A 13,192-nucleotide genomic window follows, 5' to 3' on the forward strand; every position below is an offset into this window, starting at 1 on the left:
AGCATCATTTTTATTTTCATAAGGAATGGATGGAACTGATACATTAATCAACCTGCAAAAAAACGCAAACAGCGTTACTCACTACATTTATGCAAGTGGTATATTTCTCCAAATCTTCCATATTATTAAATCGATCATTTCTAAATATATACTAACTGAATGCTTGATAAAAATTGTTATATAATACTTGTAATTTAAACAGAAAAATGAGCATTAAAAGAGATTTGTTCCTTATTATATCACTCTTATCATTTTATAGAATCTAACTCATGTATGCCTTTATTTTTCTACTCTGTTGAAGTGACTGTTTTTTTATTTTTTTTTTTTATGCCCAGGTGCTGACCAAAGGTTTTGGCTTCCATCTTAGAGATCTTTGTAACACCACGCCGCTGGAGGAGTTTGTCCACATTGCTGATCATAATGTGTCCCGTATGACACAAGAAATTATCTGCAGATCCTCCAGTGACTGGCTGAATAAGGCCCAGAGCCATTTCCTGTCCAACTTGGACTTTCTCAAACCCATTCGTGTGAGTTAATCTGCTGAATCACAAACACCAACCAGTTGCAGAGTGTAATGGTCAGATGTTTAGTAATTGCCCTGGTTTGATTCATTTTTTTTCATGGAAGGGTGATTTTTAGTATAAATTTAGAGATTAAGATTAACTGTATAACAGAGGAAAGACAACTTTATTTTAACTGCAAAATAGATTCCAGTATCCCTGACCTGTGTTGCTTCACTGCTAGATGGTTAGGTAAATGCAAAGTTAAGATTTCTTTGCTAGGAAGTCACTGGCAAAGAAATCAGTGTAGATATTCCAAGAAAAAGCAATGGGGAGTATTAACTGGGGGTGTTCACATATCATGAACTGGGACAACATAAACAAGTGCAACAGGAAAAAATGCGAACAGACATCCGTAGCAGACAATTGTCTCTGCACCAGAGTGTTTGTGAAGTTGTGGCGTAATGACCAATCAAAACAAGACACTTTATTCATCCTTTTAAGTGAATGTCCTGTCACTCATTCTTTCTGTTTTCTGCAAAACGTAATTGTCCCTCCACCTCCCTTCCCTTCTCCTCCCCTCCCAATTCATTTTCTCCTATTTGCCTGTGTGTTCCCAAACAGTCCCCCCACTACCCATAAAACTTGTGACCTAAAAGTGAGTCACAATGAGAAGGATGACAAGAGGTGAAAAAACATTGTGTTCTGCTGTGCTGTTATTTAGAATGAGAAACAAAAGCAGAAAGACAGATGAACATTCATTCTATTTTAGAAGTTAATCAAGTGACCAGTCCTTAATAACTCTTTACATTGCTGTGCTGATAAAAAGAAAAGTCCTTACTTACTACCCTCACATCTGTGGCCCATTTTGAACCCGATTCAACCCAGAAAACATCTTGTTCTTGTTCTTTTGTATCCAAATGTTGATGCAAGAGTCTTTAGAAAAGGAACTAAAATGTTTAAAAAGTTAAGTCAAGAACTCTTGCGTCATTCAACTTTCTCCCATTAGTTACTTTGAATGGGTGGGTAAATGTGTGTGTCAGAGATAAAGAGAGAGAAATTCTTAGGGCCAGAGAAAATGAGAGTGAAGAGTGAGCAAACGAGAGATACAGATAAACTGTATCTTTCTATCACACTTACATGTCTGTTCTGTCTTCAGCAACACCTGTGCTTTATCAAGTGTCAGATGTTCCCACAGCTGAAAGCTCAGTCTGATAAACGAGAACGCACACACACAATACGCACATATACACACACACAGACACACACAGACTCTCACATAGAACAGTTTGACAAACAGGAACCAGGAGGTCAAAGACACACTGACCTGTTGTTCTTTCTTGGCTCCCCTATTCTCTCACCTTTGACCCTTGACTCCAGTGTTGTTCATTTGTCTCACCCCTATCACCGTGACTTTTCAATGGATATAGAAAAAATTATACAGTAGATAAAGTCAAAAAGTACATTAGATAACTGTGACAAATGTGACATTGTTTATATGAATTTCAGCTTAATTCTTTCTTTTTAACATACGTTTTCTGGAGTTTCTAGATTTGATTGAATTAGATTTATTTTGTTCTTTTGTCGATACATCGTGCTGGCTTCCTTCTTCCCCTACAAAAAACAGTGTAGCTTTACTGTTTGTCTTTAAGACCGAGATGTCTTAATTGTGTGAAATACAGTCCAAAATCTCTGTTGTATAATGATTTCCTTTTTTTCTAATAGAGGGATGTGAGATCGGACCCCAGAGTGGTTCAAGAAGTCTCAGCTGCAACTGACAATCTTCTGGAGAGCATGGGTGCACTGGCCAAGGAGGTAGCTATAACAAACTCACACATACATATGCACGTGAACACAGAGTCCACTACCCACACATATCCTAACGGGTAAAAGCAGGACTACTGAAGTATTTGTTTCCAAAGTTCAGTCTTCTGTAGTAATGTTTGTGAATAAAATCAATTCTTACCAAGAATCAGCCCTGATTTGGTAAACACAAAGTCATATGTAGTGTTTGGTGCAAGTTGGGGCACTGAGGTTCAGGGTCACATTGATAATATTAGTGCATACATGCATACACTTAATCTTCCATGAATTCCTAGATGGGACAAGATGATAAAAGTGTGATTCGGGATGTGGCACAGGGTTTTACCGGGCAATACAAAGTAGTTTGTTTGATTTTTATTTTTCTGATAATCCCATTCCCTTTTTGAAGCTAGATTCCTTTTTTGGAATATGATCATAAATTACAGTCAAAATTATAAGGGTTTAGCAAAAACTATACAACACACAGGCCAAATGAAATGTACCTGTAGCTGGTAGCATAAGTCTTACTCAGCTAACAAGCAGGTGCACTGTCTTCCATACACTGAAAGCCCAGAAACACAGACTATGGGATCACATACACACACAGCAGTTGGACTGTACCAGGAAGAGAGATCAGTGAAAAACATACAGGCAGCACAACATCTCATGTGCTGAGTTGGCAAAACATATAGACCCACAATCTGTGTGTGTGTATGTGTGTGCGTTTGATAGTGTTTCCTGTCTAACCAATTGTGCAAACATCAATAGTCGTTTCTGGCATTTTCTTCTATTGCAACCATCAGCCTTTATTTCTATTTGCTTTCCACAATATCACTTTTTTGCGAGAAGTTTTCAGAATATTTTAAGAAGCATCAGAATAAACCATAATTTCTATTCACCACAGAAGAAAGTCTAAAAAAAGTTGTACCACTATATGAGAGATGACATTTTTGTAGTGCTCTGTATTCACTGAATTAAAAAACAGACACAATATTACACTTACCTATTTCAGAAAAATCAATAGTTCTTAAAAATACTGTATGTAAAATGAGATGAAATGAAGTTAATGATCATTCTAATATAAAATTTTTTTTTTGCAAAATATTATATACATATCTTTTTCTAATTTTAATCAGTGCAATGATCTCGTTTGTTGTATTTACTTCAAGAGCTTTCTGTGGGAGGAAGTGTGCGAATTAATTCAACTAACCCCTCTGTTCCAAAACCTGATCACTGTCCTCATGGAGAAATCAACAACCTGATATCTCGACAGAAGATTTATCTGAGTATCTGAATTCAACCAAACTTCTTACTGTTTAGAGTTTTTCATAGTCAGAATATAAACATGTCATTTTAACATCATCATAACCAATACATTACAAACAAGTAATTATGACTTACTTTATGAAAGGCTGTACACAGATGCTATTCATCAACAAATCATCAATTCATCATCAATAATCTAAATTAATATTATTGTTTTTTAGATTTTTTTATTGCTTTAAATTGAGCAGTGAACAATTTTGTTCGTTTTGATTAATATTACATTGTTGTCACCAGTGACTATGAGACTTAATAATTGTACTTAAAAGTCAAAAGACATTTGGGTCCCAACTGAAATTGCATGTAATTAAAATATATAACTACATATAAGTAATAAATATATGATTTGCTTCTGCTGCTCTGGTTTAAAAAGCTGTGTGTTGGTTTGGAAATTTGAACTATAGTAACCCTGCGCAGGCTCTGCTAAGAGGTTACTCTGGGACAACTCTCTGCCTTTGTGCGTGTGGTTTTGTGTGTGTGTGTGTGTGTGTGTATGTATGTGTGTGTAATCCTCACAGACTCATCAAGTTAACCCGGGCATCTTTCCTCTCGGGAAATGATACACACATTTTCAACATCAGCATTTTCAACACATGCAAATGAATAATCGCTTGCACAGAAAAACACTCATTTTTCACACTTGCCTAGGTTAAAAAACTTTTTTGAGAAAAAATGTATCCGTGTGCATTACATTTGAAATTAGAGCAGAAGCAGAAACAGGTTGACAAGAGGTTGATAATCTGAAGTTTCGTCTTTTTTCGGGTTTTTTCTGCTGCTGTTACCTCCGTCAACAAAGGGATGAACCCATTTATATTTGTGATAAGATACGTATAACATGTGTGAACATGCATGCACATAGACAGCCACTCAAGAAAACCACCTACACAAAGACCCAGACATTTATCCAGTCCAACCAACAGACACATACGAACACACATCACATATTATACCTACTGTATGTCTCATCTTGTGAAAGAACAGGAAAGCATGTGACTTTATTGTGGCTGGAGGCTCAGCTGCAAAGCAACCACATCCAGAACTATGTCAGGGAGTGCTGGTGTGTTTGTAAACTGATATGCAATAGGTTTTAGTCTCACATACTGTTGGAAAACAGAACTGATTATGTCGTTGGTGGACAGAATGATACATGCTATAGACCGTTTGAAACCGTTTGTTCAAAAAAACACAGAGTCGACAGGAAAAATCGTTTTTTATGAAGCAGCCAAGCATGCTGTGTGTTTTCCCTCATATTGTGTGTGTGTGTGTGTGTCAGTGAGCACTTACTCAGTAACAATTATCAGTATAATACTGTTCTACTTGTCGAGCCTGTGGAGGTTTGCCTATTAGGAAAACGACTAATAGTAACCTGTCTGTGTTCTTCCACACCTGCTTTTTTATTTCGATGTCCTACTCTACTCTTTCTTTCTTTCCTTCTTTCCTTCTTCTCTAAAAACCTAAACCCCCTCCTTTCATTCCTTCCCTATCATGAGTTGGTGACATAACTTTGTGTCTGTTTGACTAGTTTGCAGACTGGGAACTTGTGGAAACATGTCTTTTGACCTGTAGTAACCTCTGTGTGAAGCAGAATGAACTTGCTGTTCCCTTCAGTTTGATGCACAATACTGTTGATAGGATGTTTCACCATTTTGCATTTCATAATACGCAATAGCCAATGTGTGTTTTTACTGACAAAATTATTGCTCTGCACTTGGGCTATTAACTTTTATTTCTCACATTTGTGTTGTAATTAGCAGAAGGATGTGAGAATTTCTTTGACTAAGCTACATCTGCACAGTAGAGATACAAAACTATAACAGTAACAGGAGCAAATACACTATACTTACACGCTTTAAAAGATTTTTTGAATGTGTGTGATCCTTGTTTAACTTTATGGAAGTAACTGTGCGATAGTATTTAACACACTAAGTTATGCGTTGCATTATCTAACCTCTACACTAGATAGGAATGGAAAGCAACGTATGTGCACGTATGTACACACACACAGATCCACACACACATATAGGCATAATGATAAGACTGTTAAATTTATCTTAGGTAGACGACTGGGCGCTCAGACTCTTCATGCCACAGTGCAGCACTTGACTTCAACACCACTCATAGTGCAAATAATTCAATCCTACAGTGTCAAAGACACAAATATAGTGCGTATACACTGCCTCTTCGGTAACAGATGATGGTCAGGTGAGACATTTTCATGTCTCACTTACCAAATTACAGAATATAAGATGTGAAATTCCCCATAGGAAGTGTATACAGCATGTTTGAAAACGGATGTGGTGACGTTTGAGGAAGATGCTGTATGACAAGCTGTACTGTACAGTCAGGGCAGAGTGGTTTGTTCTGTCAACCTGTGTTATTTAGGACTAATTTTACTGACATGGTCTGAAAGGTACAACTACTCATATCTAAGTAGTTTAAGTGATCTAATTGCATGCCAACATAATCAAGAAATATAGGATTAATGATCTAAATATCAGATTGTGTAATGTTTATAGGTGAACCTTAGCTTCTGTAGTTTGCTTTGAAATGAGTTACAAACACCTAATCTGAGTGTGTGGCCATATTTTTAAAAAGAGACTTCTATTTGAATGACTTTAAATGTGTAGATGTTTTATGATGTAGCTTATTAACATATGAACTTGAAGTAATATATTCGTGACTACCCACTAAACATCACTATACTGTACCAACATTTCTGTTTGTCTCTCTTCCTCCAGCTTGCCAGTATGAAGAGTTGGAAGGATATGCGAAAGGAGATCCTGTATCTCACTGCAAATGCCACAGGCTCTCCAAAGCAGATGTACCAGGCTGTGTCACGTATCGTATGCGGACATCCTGAGGGAGGCGGCCTAAAAATTAAGTCTCTCAACTGGTATGAAGATAACAACTACAAAGCTCTGTTTGGAAACCATGGCAATGATAAGGGAAATGAACCTCTTTCCACCTATGACAACTCTTCCAGTAAGTGTCCCAAGCTATTGGTGGGACTGTTTTTTATCCGTACTTTACGAGGTCTTGCCAATTGTTCACTCTAGGATAATGACTTATATAAATACTCAAAATGTCCTTGTATTTCTTTCCCAGCTCCTTATTGTAACAACATGATGCGGCGTCTGGAGTCCAGCCCCATTTCTAGGATGATCTGGAGAGCCCTAAAGCCTCTCCTAATGGGGAAGATCCTGTACACCCCAGATACTCCTGCAACACAGAGGATCATCCACGAGGTACAATAAGCTTCTCTCAAAATACACATCAGAGTTATCACATTATGGTTCAACGATTAAGCGTGTGTTTGTGTGTGTGTGTTGCAGGTGAATAAGACCTTCCAGGAGCTGGGTGTGCTGAGGGATCTTGGAGGAATGTGGGAGGAGATGAGGCCTAAGATTTTTGACTTCATGGAAAACAGCGAGGAAATGGATTTAGTTAGGGTGAGTGGGAGGAGCTGTGTTCTCAGTGTTCTTCCTGTTTACATGAGGGGTTTAAAGACAGTAATCTGTCTCTATTTAATTATGTGTAGGGGTCACATCCATATTGTTACAAAAAGATTTAACTGTTCCTGAATACCACGAAGAGTATGAACAGGCTATTGGATGTAAGTAGTTGCAACTGTGCAGAAAGAGGAGAAAGAAAATCAACTTTTCTTTCTGTGACTAAACACGAGAGAGACAAAGACGAGAGAGTGATAATTCAGCTGAAAACAGACAACGATAACTAGATTAATTTACATAAATCATTGAATAATTCTCTGGAAGCTATCTTATTAACATAAACATGGCCATATTAAAAACAACTTGTTCTCACTCTGGTCACATGAAATAGGGAAACTTTCTTGCACACAGGACAACTTGTACTGTCTTAAATAAAGGGTTAGAAATGACCCTGGATCAGAGATTTAGCAACATGCTCATAAGAACTAAGTCCATATCCCATGGTATGTATTTTATGACATAGCTCTTTCTGTCTAGAAATTTTTATTTTCAAGTGTACAGTTTTTTTTGTGTATACCACAACTTGATTTTCCCTATAACATGAGCACCACTTCCACCAAGTGGTGGTATATGATCTCTATTTAATAATTTAATTAACAAAATAATAATAAAATAATTCACATTAAAAAAGTGCATACAAATACAGAGTTCGACAATAGAAAACAAACAATGTTAGTTTTTAGTTTTACATACATTTTGGTATAAACATTTTTACTCTCCATAACAAACTACTGTATATAAACCTTACTATTTGCAGACCCTGCTCCAGAATAATGCCAGTGCTGCATTCTTGAGCACCCAGATTAGTGAGACTGAGTGGCGTGTGTCAGATGTGTCAAACTTTCTGTCCAAGACTGCGGACGACAAGAGACCTGCAGGCTCTGGCTACACTTGGAGAGATGTCTTCAATGAAACTGATCAGGCCATACAGACCATCTCTCGCTTTATGGAGGTTTGTATGTATTCATGAAATATGTTGGATGTATCAAAAACTAAAAAGGTTCTCTATAAAGGAAATCTCATAATGTGAGCAATGATGTTGATCTACTTCCAGGAAAGGTTTTTAGTTCATAAAACACACAACCAATTGTAACTTATGTTGTTATAATAATTTCAACCTAGTGTATGTAGACTTGTGAAATGTCAAAAATAGTGCCAGTAAATCCACATTTATTTGTGTCCTAAGTTGTGTTTATATAACTGGTGTTATCCAACATCTTTAATTTAGGTCATGCAAAGCTTGCAAAGAAATAAATTAAATGTCAATTGCCAATTTAGGTCAGAGTATTATAAAATCTACTAGATGTTGGCACGGCTATTAAAATTTTTGAAATACAATATCCTCCCCTCTTCCCTGCTTAATCAAATCAAATTAATGCCATATTGTTTAACAGCATATTGGGTCACTATGCTAGATTCAAGCTTTATTCATAATTACCATCATCTATTCTCGTGCCAAATATTAATCAATGTTCATGCTCTTTGAAACAGGAATTTGTTGCCCTATTTATCTGTGCCAGGGTATCTAATAATCGAGGTAAAAATAAATGAAACATGTTCTACATGTGGCCAACTAGCCAGGAGATGTATGTGGTAATATTGATCAGATTATTTGAATATTTGAATAATACAATTTTTCTTCCATCGACTGATGGCAGAATCCACCTCTTAGGCTTAAACGTTTTTTTTACACAATACAAATTTTACACAAAACATCAAATTTTGTGAATTTTCGTTATCACTATTTAAATCTGCTGTGGCAACACTGCAAACAATCCACTGATATACTAACATTGTTTGACCCTTCAAAAAGATATCATATGATGTGTGTCCACTAATGTTTGTCAGGCCAAAAACTATGTCACCGATAACAGAGAAGCGATCATGCTGTCTGTTCATTATGCCTTTTGAACTCCGGATTCTTGTAAACCTCTGAGGTAATCTGTAGGAGGACACCACAAACAAGATTAGCAACTGTGGTGTGGTTTCTATGCGTCTATCTAAGGCACCCAAGTTTTTGTTGTCATAGTATAAAGAGTTCAGTTTTCTTCATTCTTTACATTTACAAGGAAGCAAGTGATTGTAAAGGCAACACCTTAATATTACTTGTTTGTCAGAATGTATGTTTAAGAGTTTGTTTCTGAGCTATAAATACTTGCTGGAGAATGATGACTGGAAACCATGTCTGATTAGAAATACACAATGATAAAATGAACATTTAGATGATTTTATGCATTGTTTTTCTGTCTCTCTCCAGAACACACCCCACTTGCATGTTTTACCGTGGATCTTACATGAGCTAATGCAGAGCAAGATTTATTTTTAGCTAAACTGGTTTAAACATGGCCTCAATCCACTCTTTCTCCCACAGTGTGTGAACCTGGACAAACTGGAGCCAGTAGCTAATGAGGAGCGATTGGTTAACAAGTCTCTGGGTCTTCTGAACAACCAAAAATTCTGGGCAGGAATTGTGTTTCCTGACATCCCACACAGCAACAGCACTGACCTGCCTCCCAATGTCAACTACAAGATTCGCATGGACATTGATAATGTGGAAAGAACAAACAAGATCAAAGACGGGTATGTAGCTCTGTTCATCAGTAAAATGACACCTCTTTGCAGATATTTACATTTTTATGTTGTTAAAAAGCATACTGATTATCTTAATTTTTAGATACTGGGACCCTGGTCCCAGGGCAGACCCCTTTGAGGACCTTCGATACATCTGGGGTGGATTTTCCTACCTGCAGGATGTCATTGAGCATGGAATAATCAGAGCTGTCACTGGCACTAAGGAGCGGACAGGCATCTACATTCAGCAGATGCCCTACCCTTGCTATGTTGATGACATGTATGTAAACACAGCTGGGATAAAAACTAACAAGTCTTTTCACAGGTTCTTTAAAGAGTGTGAGTCTATCTCTTCTTGCATCTTCCATAGTTTCCTGCGGGTAATGAGCCGGTCGATGCCACTCTTCATGACTTTGGCATGGATGTACTCAGTAGCCATCATCATCAAGGGCGTTGTGTACGAGAAAGAGGCTCGGCTGAAGGAGACCATGAGGATCATGGGACTGAATAATGGCATCCTGTGGCTTAGCTGGTTCATCAGCAGTTTAATACCACTGCTGATCAGCGCTGGCTTGTTGGTGATGTTATTGAAGGTTGGTGTTAAGTCAAAGAACAAGTAGACATAGTCACACTGATAATTGCTGATAGTTACCCTTTTTTCATAATTACAACATTTCATTGTCCAGAAGTGTCATAAAGGTCTGGAAAACAACCATGCTGTAACCATTTTCTTTTTCACTCTTTCCCTGCCATCTTTCTCAGATGGGGAATCTGCTCCCGTACAGTGACCCAGGTGTGGTGTTCCTTTTCCTGGGATCGTTCGGTGTAGTAACAATCATGCAGTGTTTCCTCATCAGCACCCTGTTCTCTCGTGCCAATTTGGCAGCTGCCTGTGGTGGGATCATCTACTTCACTCTCTACCTGCCCTATGTGCTGTGTGTTGCCTGGCAAGATTACGTGGGCTTTGGAGCAAAAGTTGTAGTGGTGTGTGAAAAACTTTAACATTGCACAAAGATTAAATACATACATGCATTTTCTCTATTTGTTCAGACACCTACTGTACACATTCAAATATACATGTGCTTGTGTATACATCTAGAGTCTACTGTCTCCCGTTGCTTTTGGATTTGGCTGTGAGTACTTTGCCTTATTTGAAGAGCAAGGGGTGGGTATCCAGTGGTCAAATTTGCTGGCCAGCCCACTGGAGGAAGACAGCTATAACCTGACCACATCTATCTGCCTCATGCTGTTTGATGCTGTACTTTATGGAATAATGACGTGGTACTTTGAAGCAGTGTTTCCTGGTAAGTTTCCGTGAAAAGTTAATTCTATTATCTAATTTTAAACAGAGCAGAGTGAGTGGGTGCACAGTCCTAAAAACAAAACAATTCACTTTATTTCAGGTCAGTACGGGATCCCCAGGCCTTGGTATTTCCCTTTTACTAGAACTTACTGGTGTGGAGAGAAAGAGAACAAGAACTTTTCCACCCCTTTGTCAAAGAGGGGCAAAGCTGAAGGTACAAGTAAGATATAAAACTGATCAGACCATACAGACCATACATCCTGCCAAACCTCAGCTTATGTCAGGGCTAAAATGTTTTTGTTTTTGTTTTTTATTTTTATCCACAGCCATGTGTATTGAGGAGGAGCCGAGCAACATGGATCCAGGTGTTTACATTGAGAATCTAGTGAAGGTCTACAGCCATGGAAACAAATTGGCTGTTGACGGACTGTCTCTGAGATTCTATGAGGGACAGATCACTTCTTTCCTCGGCCACAATGGAGCTGGCAAGACCACAACAATGTAAGACAATAAACACATTATCATACTTTAGGATTACCATAATCGATGAGAAGCATTCTTGGGATTCAACTGAATCGGAGATTGACTGGTGTTGCCTTGTTTCTGAAAGGTCGATCCTGACAGGGTTGTTCCCACCTACCTCTGGTACTGCCTATATCCTTGGCAAGGACATCCGAACTGAACTCAGCACCATCCGGCAGAATCTGGGCGTCTGTCCCCAACACAACGTACTTTTTAGCATGTATGTATTAACTATAAAAATCTGTCTTACTACATTTTTGATATAACTTGTATTGTGATAATTATTTAATTTTGGGGGTTTTCAGGCTGACAGTTGAGGAGCACATCTGGTTCTACGCCCACCTGAAGGGCCTGCCAGATGACAAGGTGAAGGCTGAAATGGAACAAATTGTGAATGATGTTGGGCTCCCTCACAAACGAAAGTCCCGCACAAGCACACTGTCTGGTCAGTTTGATTATTTAATTTTTTATTTACCTTTGGTCATTCCACAAGTAATTTTGGACATGTTTTACATGGAAAGTACTTACTTTTTACTCGTGTTGTTTTTCTAGGTGGGATGCAGAGAAAACTGTCAATCGCCTTGGCGTTTGTTGGGGGCTCAAAGGTTGTGATCCTGGATGAACCTACTGCTGGGGTTGATCCTTATGCACGCAGGGGCATCTGGGACCTGCTGCTTAAATACAGACAAGGTAAAAATAACTCATATTTGGGTTTTAGTCCCCCATTAGGTATTGTTTTTAGTAATTGATTTATTTAATTCTGTAGTTTGTAAGCTGAATGTGTTTGCCCCTCTGTCAGGCCGCACCATCATCCTGTCCACTCATCACATGGATGAGGCTGACATCCTCGGTGATCGCATCGCAATCATTTCCCATGGCAAGCTGTGCTGCGTAGGTTCCTCCCTGTTTTTGAAGACTCAGCTGGGGACAGGATATTACCTGACCCTGGTCAAGAGGGACTATGACTTGACACTTCAGTCCTGTAGAAATTCTGCCAGCACCGTCTCCTACAGCAAGAAATCAGAGAAGGTAAAATAGTCTTGCTTTCAGTGTTATCAAAGATATAAAATATCATAGTCTGCCTGTCTTTTTCTTTCTGAGTAATAGCTGGGAGTACAAGTTAATCATGTTTCATTCCCTTTTAAATTTTTTTTTGTGGCACGTTGCTTAACTCTTAGCCATCTTGTCTTTCCTGTAGGAGGACAATGTATCAGAGAGCAGTTCAGATGCTGGTTTGGGGAGTGAACCAGAGAGTGAAACCACCACAATTGGTAAGAAACGATTACATTTTGGGCATAAATATAAGATGTCCGTGTTTCCAATTCCCTCTAATCAGCTTCTCTCCATTTCTTCCCTACAGATGTCTCTCTTATATCCAATGTGATTTTAAAGCATGTCCCTGAGGCCCGTATGGTGGAAGATCTCGGCCATGAACTCACCTACATCTTGCCCTACCAGTCTGCTAAAGATGGAGCTTTTGTTGAACTCTTCCACGAGCTGGATGATCGACTCACCGACCTAGGAATATCCAGCTATGGGATATCTGATACCACCCTGGAAGAGGTAAGAAGCACTAAGGCTTTTCCACATTAACTTAGTTTTCACTTGTGGTTTATATGCATTTGTAGCCAGTAATCATATGTTTTCAGTTTAAGTCAGTG

General features: G+C 38.4%; 1 protein-coding gene across 7 annotated transcripts in view; it reads left to right on the top strand.

Annotated features, from left to right (window-relative positions):
* The window catches only part of LOC137123639 (phospholipid-transporting ATPase ABCA1-like), a 35,101-nt gene that overhangs the window by 12,106 nt on the left and 9,803 nt on the right, over positions 1 to 13,192 (top strand). For 5 of the 7 annotated variants that reach the window (XM_067497683.1, XM_067497689.1, XM_067497684.1 and 2 more), the window contains exons 7-25: positions 336 to 527; positions 2,226 to 2,315; positions 6,365 to 6,608; positions 6,732 to 6,871; positions 6,959 to 7,075; positions 7,893 to 8,087; positions 9,507 to 9,715; positions 9,810 to 9,986; positions 10,077 to 10,299; positions 10,469 to 10,690; positions 10,806 to 11,010; positions 11,110 to 11,229; positions 11,336 to 11,510; positions 11,620 to 11,751; positions 11,837 to 11,976; positions 12,084 to 12,221; positions 12,331 to 12,560; positions 12,730 to 12,802; positions 12,892 to 13,094. In XM_067497683.1, the coding sequence (XP_067353784.1) occupies positions 336 to 527; positions 2,226 to 2,315; positions 6,365 to 6,608; positions 6,732 to 6,871; positions 6,959 to 7,075; positions 7,893 to 8,087; positions 9,507 to 9,715; positions 9,810 to 9,986; positions 10,077 to 10,299; positions 10,469 to 10,690; positions 10,806 to 11,010; positions 11,110 to 11,229; positions 11,336 to 11,510; positions 11,620 to 11,751; positions 11,837 to 11,976; positions 12,084 to 12,221; positions 12,331 to 12,560; positions 12,730 to 12,802; positions 12,892 to 13,094 (3,225 nt within the window). The remainder of the gene's footprint in view (positions 1 to 335; positions 528 to 2,225; positions 2,316 to 6,364; positions 6,609 to 6,731; positions 6,872 to 6,958; positions 7,076 to 7,892; positions 8,088 to 9,506; positions 9,716 to 9,809; positions 9,987 to 10,076; positions 10,300 to 10,468; positions 10,691 to 10,805; positions 11,011 to 11,109; positions 11,230 to 11,335; positions 11,511 to 11,619; positions 11,752 to 11,836; positions 11,977 to 12,083; positions 12,222 to 12,330; positions 12,561 to 12,729; positions 12,803 to 12,891; positions 13,095 to 13,192) is intronic. The other 2 variants (XM_067497688.1, XM_067497690.1) reach the window with 1 other exon arrangement.

This window comes from Channa argus, chromosome 3 (genome assembly GCF_033026475.1).
Source record: "Channa argus isolate prfri chromosome 3, Channa argus male v1.0, whole genome shotgun sequence".
In the NCBI taxonomy this organism is placed as follows: Eukaryota; Metazoa; Chordata; class Actinopteri; order Anabantiformes; family Channidae; genus Channa; species Channa argus.